The sequence below is a fragment of the Petaurus breviceps genome, unplaced genomic scaffold (assembly GCF_028583685.1).
Source record: "Petaurus breviceps papuanus isolate PSGF00001 unplaced genomic scaffold, PetGlider_PUasm1.0 125, whole genome shotgun sequence".
Classification (NCBI taxonomy): domain Eukaryota; kingdom Metazoa; phylum Chordata; class Mammalia; order Diprotodontia; family Petauridae; genus Petaurus; species Petaurus breviceps.
The window spans coordinates 5,456,895-5,467,538 of record NW_027185653.1 but is presented as its reverse complement, the minus strand read 5'-3'; the positions used below and the strand labels follow the sequence as shown (position 1 = coordinate 5,467,538).

The 10,644-nt window shown below is 38.6% G+C and overlaps 1 protein-coding gene across 2 annotated transcripts in view; it reads right to left on the bottom strand.

Annotated features, from left to right (window-relative positions):
- Window positions 1-209: 209 nt before the first annotated feature.
- Window positions 210-10,644, bottom strand: part of IFT74 (intraflagellar transport 74) — a 155,777-nt gene continuing 145,342 nt past the window's right edge. For both annotated transcript variants that reach the window (XM_069090424.1, XM_069090415.1), the window contains 2 exons: window positions 2,400-2,460; window positions 210-813 (listed from right to left, as the gene is read on the bottom strand). In XM_069090424.1, the coding sequence (XP_068946525.1) occupies window positions 695-813; window positions 2,400-2,460 (180 nt within the window). In that variant the 3' untranslated portion in view covers window positions 210-694. The remainder of the gene's footprint in view (window positions 814-2,399; window positions 2,461-10,644) is intronic.

The window sequence follows — 10,644 nt, the reverse complement described above, 5'->3', positions numbered from 1 at the left end:
GGGGTTTGAAACTATGTCAAGCCCTGCTTTCACTTCATCTTTGTTTCTGTAACTCCCAGTCTTGCCTTTGTAATCAACCCTCAGTTTTCTGACCTGGACTTACCCTCATATTCTTAGATATTATTCTGTACAAAGAAGCAATTCTACAACAAACAGGTATATGCATAAACATATTTTCAAACACCAGATTAGAGAGGATGACTAAAGGATTGTGATAAATTTCAATTCTCCTTTATTTACGAAGATTCAATTTTTAATCTCTTCTTTAGAAAGACAAAACTATAAAATACTGCTTTTATTGGTATATTTAATATGTAATTGATAAACATTTTCACTTCTTATTGAAAACCTGGATGGAAAAACAGTACTGAAATTAATTACAATAGTTGATAAATAGGAGAGGGCTGGTTCAAAATCACAACTATTTACTGTACTATGTTATCATGTTACAGACATATCTGAATATAAAATAGGGAAAACCATCTTGATAACTAATCCATGCATTTTAAAAAGTCCTCTCTTGCGGCTTTCAAGAATAGGGTGATGCTTTCAAGGACCCATGTAAACAAGCCACTCATCAGCAGTAGCTTGTAGCTATACAAAGGCAGGCTGTGTTCTCTTCCCTTTTTGGTGTCTTTTCTATAGATGAACCTGTTCCAAACTCCACAGTGCAGGGTTTAGGGTGCATTTGGATTCAGGTTCGGCTGGTGCTGTGGAGAGCGTCCACAATGGTTTTATTGTACTCGGCAATCTGTTTAGTCACATTCTTCATAACTGGTCGATAATCACTCTCCTGACTCTTGGTTGCAATGACTGATTAATGTAGTTAAGGGCGAAAAAGAAAATCGCTGGTAAAATTTTAATCTAACTATGGCTGTTTCCACCTATTCAAATCACAACGCTACTACAAAAATTCAGAAATTATATTAAAAAATTGTGCTATTTTAATAAATTAGCTTATGGAACAAAGCAAAATATATTCAGCATACACTAACCACAATCAAAAAAGGGTTCCTCTCATTAAGAGATTATTGGATTTCAGTGCCATTTCCCCCCCATATTGACAAGTTTCACCTTTTTGATAATAATACAACTCCTGATGCTTTCAAGCAATACTTTGTAGTCCCTTTATGTTCTAACTTTAGTTGTTTCTGATACTGATGATTTTTTTTTTTTAAGCAATCAGGGTTAAGTAACTTGCTCAAGGTTACACGGCCAATTATTTCTGGGTGTGGTGCTGAGTATCTGAGCCCGGATTTGATCCAGGTCATCCCGACACTGGAGCCGGTGCTCTTACTCACTGAGCCACCTGGCCGCCCCTAAGCAATTGGGGTTAAGTAACTTGCTCAAGGTTACACGGCCAGGTGTTTCTGGGTGGGTGCTAAGTGTCTGAGCCCGGGATTCGATCTCCAGGTCTATCTCAACACTGGAGCCGGTGCTCTTACTAGCTGTGCTACCTGGCCGCCCCTGATGATGTTTTTTAAATAAGCAGTATTGTTGGGGGTGGAGCTATTGAATATTTTTTTTCCTACTACCACTTTTCAGCAGAGCTTCAGTAACCTTTTAGGTGGCATATGACCTGCTTTCATATAGCAGTGATTCTCAAGCCCTTCCTTGGTCGAATTTGGGAGTTTTTTTTGGCTTTTTGGAGGGAAACCGAGGTTAAGTGACTTGCCCAAGGTCACACAGCTAGTGAGTGCTAGGTGTCGGAGGCCGAATTTGAACTCAGGTCCTCCTGACTCCAGGACTGGTGCTCTATTCACTGTGCCACCTAGCTGCCCCCCCCCTTGGTAGAATTCTTCAGCTTAAACAAAACTTTGGTAGAATCTTTATAGAAAAATTCTCTAAAATTAGTCATTAACGTATATTATCAAACAACACAAGGTTAACTGAAAATAAATTGTTTCAGGATTCCTTGTAGAACAGCTTAAAAAGCACTGACATAGAGCCTAGGGCCGCAAGAGATCATATACCTCACCTGCAGCTATAGCTGCCTAACACTATGATTTATGTTTTCTGGCACTGAAAATACACACATCTGGAAGTGTTCCCAAGTCCTCTCCCTACCCTGCCCAGGTGTTGTGCCCTGTGTTGATGCCAATCTTGCCTAATTCCAGTTATGAGTAGAGATGACTTTAAGGTTCAGACTTGGTTGGTGCTTTTTTTAGCCTGTCCTAAAACTATCTCCCTTGGCCCTTCCCCCTCCATGCCTGCCTTGTTCCTTGCCAGAAATAATGGAGGAGGTGATGGCAGCTGTGTCTAGAGGACTTGACATCACAAGGTTCTGATTCTGAAGTACCAATATACTGCAGTATCTAGTATGGTTTCACTAGAGTTCTGTGATAGAAACTCCAAGAAAATCACCTGGGAGAGTTTAGTGGTAGCTTTTTAAAGGATACATTCTTTCATCACAAAGTTATTTTGCTCATGGTGTTGCCATTTCCTCTCCAAATTTGTAAGCTGAAAACAAAAAGAAAAATGTTTAGAAAATTCCTAAACTCAACAACTCTACACCCTTTATGAGGATAAGGAAAAAAATCTCAACTTTAAGTCTGATCAAGTCCTGGCATGCAATTTTGATGATAAGGCCAGTGTAAAACAAAAGAAATTTAGAAAAGAATAAAAAACAGAAAATAAATTTACAAATATGCAATTGGTCTCTAAAACAATTTTTATTCCATTTTTTTCAAAACAAAGGGCATTTCTAACAATGAATATGTAAACTGACAGATCCTAATGATCTTATATCTCTCACTTCTAAAACAAAAAGCAATATGAACACACTATATATGTGTATATATACACACATATACATATATATGTATACATACACATATACATATATATGTATATATAGAATAAATGATGAGCAATTTTTAGTGCAAGAACACTAGATAAAAACTAAGGGATCTTCGTTCTAGTCCCACTTTGGATACTAAATAACTGTGACTTTGAGGTAAGGTACTTCATGTCTCTGGGTCTCAGTTTCTTTGCTTATAAAATCAAGAAGGCTAGACTTAGATCATGACTCAGAAGTAAAAGGGATTTTAGAGATCATTTCATCCATGCCTTCTCCAAAATCTCAGAAAGTAAAGAAGCCCAAGGTTATTTGGTTAGATCTGATTTCTAGAGCACATTGCTAGCTCTTTAATTCTTAATTTTATCAGATGTTGGATATCTCCTTTAGAATTTGTGAAGTCTAACACCACAGACAATACTATATATTCTAATACTGTCAAAGGGTTCAGCTATATAGGAAAAACTTCCTTATTTCCAGAGCTGAGTTTCCTGACTGAAGCCAGAAGCTGTGATAAGAACAGAGCTGCACAGAGAAGATTATAAGAGGCTGGTGAAATGCTGGCATTGTTTCAACTATTTCAGCATCAACAGGAAGCTAATGTGGATATTATATTGATGGCTGCTTCCTCAGAAGACAATTTGACTGGTATAGTATTAAACTGGTATTAAAAAAATCTATTCAATGAATGAGGCTTTTCCTTCATTAGATATATGATATATGTGTATATATGCATATATACACACATACATATATAGATATATTCTAAGCAGAGCATGGTATAAAAGTGCTTAATATTTAAATTACATTCAGTATATATATTTTGTTTTTATATCAACTTCATTTCCTTAAAAAAAAAAAACACCTGGGTCTCCCTATCTCACTGTCTGAAAGTGTTCGTCCTGGGGCGGCCAGGTAGCACAGCGAGTAAGAGCACCGGCTCCAGTGTCGGGACAATCTGGGGATCAAATCCGGGCTCAGACACTTAGCACCCACCCAGAAACACCTGGCCATGTAACCTTGAGCAAGTTACTTAACCCCAATTGCTTTAAAAAAAAAAAAGACTAAGATGATTTTTAGGGGCAGCCAGGTGGCTCAGTGAGTAAGAGCACCGGCTCCAGAGTTGGGACAACCTGGAGATCGAATCCCGGGCTCAGACACTCAGGACCACACCCAGAAATAACTGACCGTGTAACCTTGAGCAAGTTACTTAACCCCGATTGCTTAAAAAAAAAAAAGTGTTCGTCCTTAGGCAACCCCTACCTCCCCAGCCTCCCCTTCCCTATAACCTCAGCTTCTGGCTGTAGCCTCTCTGGTAGTAGGGCTTATAGACATGCACCACCACACTCTGAGAACACCTTCATTTTCAACAATATCTCTCCCCTCCACAAAATGGTAAGCCAAACGATGTAACAAAGGATAAAAAAAGAACACATCAAACGAGTTCGGCACAACCAACCAACATATCAATTGTACTTACAGTCTATGTGTGTGTGTGTGTGTGTGTGTGTGTGACAAACATACATACATACATACATATATATATATATATAGGGAGTTTTCCCTCTTCTATAAAGAAGGGAGAGAAATACATTTAATTTACTTTTTCTTTGCAACCAACCTTGGTTATTAAAATTTATATAATTTTCAGTTTTGTTTTCTTCTATTTGCGCTATTATAGTCATTATACAGTTTTCCTGACTCTGACTTCACGCTGCATGTTTTAATACAGGTCTTCCCACACTTCTCAATTCTTCACATTCCTCATTTCCTCTGATACAGTAATAACCTATTACATTCATGCAATTTGTTTTCCACTCTTTATTATGATAACATGTGCTAGTATTAAGTTTATTAGTTATAATAATTATAATATATAAAATTAATAGTATATGAGTACTTAATTTTCAAAAGGAAAAATGTTTCAAAATAATAGTCATGTATATCTGAAAAGAAAAATGAGATGGCGATTTAAAAAGGTCTGATTATGTAAGCAATCTATGATTAGCACCGATTGTTCTACTCAGAAGTTAAAACTTTTTAAAGTGAAAATTCACTCTCAATGTATTTATTATATGTCCTATTTGCCCCTTTCAAACAGATCCGAGCTGGTGAATCATGTGAACTGTGTCTATGTAATGGTAATGGGATATGAAGATCTTCCATGCCCCTTGAACTTACTGACAGCAGGAAGGGGTGGGGAGGAAGGAGCTGGAGCCAGTGTGGTGACTGGAAGCAGCAGAGGCGTGAACTCCTTTTTTTTTTTTTGAACCAGCCAGAATTTCTGCTAAGGACTGCCGGGACGGGAACTGTAGGGGCCAGAACTGCTGGAGAAAACTATGTGGAGGCTGAGCAGTTACCCTGAGTGAGGAGAGGAGGACCTTTGCCTGAGGTAGCCTGTTCTCTTTTGAAGGTTTGAGAATTTGGATGTTTACTGCATTAACTACATGTGCCAACTCTGTAGCTACTGTGATGGCTTTGACTTTCTGGTTTGGGGACTCAGTTTTCTGGTATATGAATAAATGTTCTAGCTATGTGCCCCATGTAAAGAGCTGGTTACATTTTGTGATTAATAACCACATCAGCACATTTATAGTTACTATAGGCATTGTGAATACTGTTGATACAATCTACCATGGGCTAACAATACTAATCTTCTACACTTTGTGCCCCAGATGGGGTCCTTGAAACTAAAAAGGAACTTAAGGAAACAGTCCACATTTTCTGGCAATAATTTTTTACAACAATCCTTTATAAATTCAAGTACTAGGACTTTTTTATTTTTTTCGTACAGCAGAGTAGTTTTCCTATAATGCAGTAAACATCTGAAGTGCTATGTGATCTATACTGTTCTATAGTTCAACACAGCTACATTTAAGTTTTTGTGTCAGTTAATTTCTTTAAGATATTATTTCACTTCAATTTAAAATTTATAGCAATGTATAAATAGTGAAGGTTAAAGTCATACTGTTATTGTGGAAGAAGTTTTAACTATTTATAAAGTATGCTAAATTTGGAATTAAGAAAATTCACAGAAGACTTAAGTTAGAGTAATTTTTCCAGTTTATTTTCTAGAAGTTCTCAGGAAAATGCTAGGTGCTTGCATCCAAGGATTAGTTTGCTACTTTTATATTTTACACAGTATAGGTACAAAGAGAAGAATTGACTGATAAATTTGAATTGTGCAGATGAGTAAAAAACTTTTGAAATAACATCTAAATCATGGTATAGTCTCTTTTAAGACATGAAAGTTAACTGAGAATTTCACCATTATTTCATTATATATTTAATTGTATCCAGAAGGTCTCAAGAAATTGTGATGGACAATTGCTATAAACCTAATTAAATGAAAAATCCACTTTCAGACTACCATTATTATTTGACTATATACACAACTTGACTGTGCCACAAAATTCTTCAAATTTCAATTTCAGTTTCCTATGTGTAGACAGTGTCTTCAAATCCTGAGAGTAACTTGAAATGAAGACTGTAAGTCTTAAGGTATTAAGAATTACTGTGAGGACCTGCTCATAGGAGAGTATTTCCTTTATTCCTGTTCCATGGATGGGGACAGATTCTTTCAACTGGCTGCAAGAACAGGTTATGTCTTTAAAACTACCAGATTAATATTGTCTTGTTCTCTACAACAGTGTCCAAGGTGGTAAAGGTGCTGAAGGTCCTGTCCATCTACAGTATGGGCAGTCACGAATTAGCTGAACTGGGAAGGGGTGGGAAGGCTTATTCATCCCTCTTCTAGACTCTGTGGCTCTGAGAAACAGCCGGAGATTTTAGTCTGTTTCATTTGTCCTTTTCTTCTTGACCTTTCTGCAGCCTTTGACAATGATGGTCACCCTCTTCCCTCTGATGGATACCTTTTTCTATCAAGGTTTTCATGACATTCCTCTGTCCTATCTGCTTCTTCTCTGTCTCCTTTGCCAGATCTTCATCTAAGTCATACCTACTAACCATGGGCTTCTGCTCTTTTTCCTCTATACCATTTAACTTGGTTATCTCATTGGCTTCCATGGATACAATTATTATCTTCATGCTAATGATTCTCCAATCTACTTATTTAGCCCTAACCTATCATGTGATCAGTCTCACAGATTCTACTATCTATATGACATCTCAAACTGAATGTCTCATAGATATCTTAAGTTAATCATGTGCAAAACAAAACTCTTTCCCCTCAAAACCTCCCACCTTCCAAACTTCCCTGTTATTGTTGAGTACATCACTATCCTCCACCACACACTAGGCTCACAACCTAGCTGTCATTCTTGACTCCTTCCTTTTCCTCAGCCTCTTTCCCCCTATCTGATCTATTGCTAAGTCCTATCAATTTTATCTTTGTAACCTCTCTCACGTACAACACTGATGTACATCAGTGATGACATACATCACTGATAACGTACAATCGTGATGCAAGTCCGCGTCATCTCATGCCTGGGTCCCTGCAATAGCCTGCTGATATCTTTGTCAAGTCTCTCCAGACCATACTCTACTCAGCTGTTAAACAGGTTTATTTAAATCAAGGTCTGACCATTTCATTCCTATACTCAGTAAATGCTAGTGGCATTACCAACTCAAATTTATCAAATTTGATATATCAAATCAAAATGATCAGATACAAAAACTTTTGTTTGGCATTCAAAGTCCTTCATAAACTGCTCCTTCCCAATTTTCCGGTCTTCTTATACTTCCCCCTCTTCATCCCCTGATATTCATTGATCCAGTGACACTGGATTCCTTGCTATTCATCAAATAAGTCCCTACATCTTCCTGCCCTACACATTTTCACTGGCTATCCTCTATGCTTGGAACGTTCTTTCTCATCTCTGACTGCTGGCTTCCTTCAAGTCCCAACTAAAATCGCATGTTTCAGCAGCAGCTTTTCCTAATCCGTCTTAATTCTAGCACCTTTCCTCTGTTGATTCTTTCAAATTTATTCCATATACAGCTTGTTCGTATGGTTATTTGCCTATTGTTTCCCATGTTAGACTGTGAGCTCCTTTTTTTTGAGGAGGAATGGAAGGCAATTGGGATTAAGTGACATGCCCAAGGTCACACAGCTATTGAGTGTGTCAAGCGTCTGAGGTCACATTTGAACTCAGGTCCTCCTGACTCCAGGGCCAGTGCTCTATTCACTGCTCCACCTAGCTGTCCCTGTGAGCTCCTTAAGAACAGAGATTATTTTTTTGCCTTCCTTTGTATCTCCTATGTTGCTTAACAAATCTTTGTGAACTGACTAGTAAATAACTTTGTATGTATTTGCAAATATTTGTACATGTGTACATACAAATTTGGGCAATATGGAAGGGAAAAACTTTGCTACAATTACAGTTTATCCAGAAGTAAAATGGGTAGCCTCCGTAGACAGTGGGTTCATCACTACTCTGCACCTTCGAGTGAAAACTTTATGACTACTTCTTGAGGACACTATAGAGTTCAGCTATAGTTTAGACTATATTTCCCAAGCTACTTACAATTCTAATAGTCTATGAATTGTCTACTTGAGTATTATATTGTTAACTGTAGTTACATTGTTAATTGAATATTTAAGTGTCGTGAGATTGCAAAACAGAAAAAAAAAACTGCTGGAAAATGAAGTTCAATACACAAGACTTCAGAAATTTTAAAATTTAAACTGGCGAAAAGGAAAGGGACAAATGTTATGCTGGGCAGGAAGAACAGCAGAGCAAACTTAGACGTTATGTGGTAGTCAAGATGGTGAAGTGAGAGAAGTATTTTTGCCTAGTATACCTCTTCTACAACAACCTAAAAATCACACTAGACCAAATTCTTATCAGGAAAGCCATTAAAAATAACAGGGAGTATTTCTCCAGCCTAGGGCAGTTTAGGAAGATAGTAAGAAAGGTCTAGGGAAATTGGGGTCAGGGCTGGCAAAGCGCACAGTGTAACAGGGCAGACGCAGCTGCTGCTGGGTTGGAAAGAACTCCTGTGCGCCATGCATGGATTAAAAAGAAACTTAGAGCACCAGGGCAGGAAGCAATGAAGCAGAATGAGATCCCAGGGGACCTCTGAACTAGCACAGGGTACAGTAACAGGTGCCATCTGGCAGCTTGTTACCCATTACCAGTGCTAGATCACATATACATGGTGGACAGGAATGGTCATGAGCAAGCTTAGAGCCTACCTGAGTAATGACCAAGGAACAATTTTCAAAAACCTAGCTGTGTGACTGAATGCAAGAACGGAGTAGAAGCTTGGTTCTAACCTTTAGCCCAGTACATAAGCCGAGAGTAGAATAATAAAGGCAGGAGACCAAGATCGAGGTAGAGCCAGTGGTTCAGTTAGTCTGAACCTGCAGAACCTCCCAATGGCTAAGTCCCAAAACAATCTATTGAAACTCAACTATACAGAAGTCAAAACACCCAACTTGCAGAGCTTAGACCAGGAAGACAATGAATAGAACCCTCCCTGAATTATACCACTTTGAAAGCAAGGAACTCATAAACCCTCAGAGTGAGCTGGTGAAAGTAGCAGAAGGAGATAAAAGGACAGAAGCTCAGATTACATATACCTCTGTAATGGAAAGCACAGAAATACTTAGTGCCTTGTTTCAGCTATTTAATTATTTAGCACCTTGTTTCAGTTCGAGTTTCTTTTAAGCCTTGCCCATGACTGTATCAAGTCTTTGTCAAGAAACAGAACTTGTGAACCCCACAGTGGGAGGATGCTGATGCAACGGGAAGGGACAGAACAGGGAGGAGCTAATAACCATATATAAGGAGAAGCCCTAGCTGGGAAAGAGCAGAATTGAGAAGAGAACACTTGTGGTGGCAGAATTGAGAAGGAGAACTTTGTGGTAGCCAGGCACTCTGTTTGTCTGTTCTGTTTGTGTTGATTTTTGTTTGTGATACTTTGTACTAGAAGCCCTGAAAGAGGATTTCAGAGGTCCTGGGACTATACTGACATTTGTCTTGAGTTCTCAGACCTTATTTGTGGGTTTGTGTTGATTTCACAGGCAGTGAACTGATGATGGTGTCAGCAATGTCCATGAATGTTGTTTTGGCTCGTTTAAGCTTTGTCTTCCCAGAAACAGAAATTGGACTGCACACTGTGAGCTTCAATATGGAACTGGATGAGGAACTGGACGAGGAGCTGAGACCTGCCTACCTTTGAATCCAGGTGACAGCTGGGTAGATTCAGGTAGGAGCTGGGACCATGGAAGAGGAACCATGGAATCTGAGAACCAGCCTCGAGTCAAGATGAAAAGACCTCTTCTTGGGTACTTAATGCTGACTGAGTAGATTATGGTTTACTGTGACCTAGAGGTGGAGAACTTTGACCTTTGTACTTTGTGTCCCTTGAAGTGCCCACCAGAAATTATATACTAGAGCCCCCTTAAACCTGCTAGTGGGGACCCATACTAGGTTCCTTGGAAACCACCTAATAGGCTCCAATAGTAAAGAAATGTTTCACCTGTGTTGCTAAAAACATGCCACAGATTCCCACGGACTCAGGTCTGTTTATGTTTATATCCAAGGCTTTGCTAAGGGACTATGACTTCGCTTTGCTTCGGTAGAAATAATACTAAGGCTTTGTTTCAATAATAATAATACTGAGAATTCTTTGCTTCAATAGAAACAATTCTAAAGACATTGCACTCCTTAGAAACATATTCTGTTGCTAGCAATCACATTGTTTATAAAATTATGTCTAACAGAAAGCTCGGCACTGTCTTTCCCTTTGGGAGGCAGTCACCAGCTGGTTAATAAACACTCCTATCAAATTCTAATTGGCTTTGCTGTCCTGTTTCTCAGATGTCCACTACACCCTTAAGAAGGCCTTCTTCTTAAGGATGAGTGAGTTAAGGACTTACA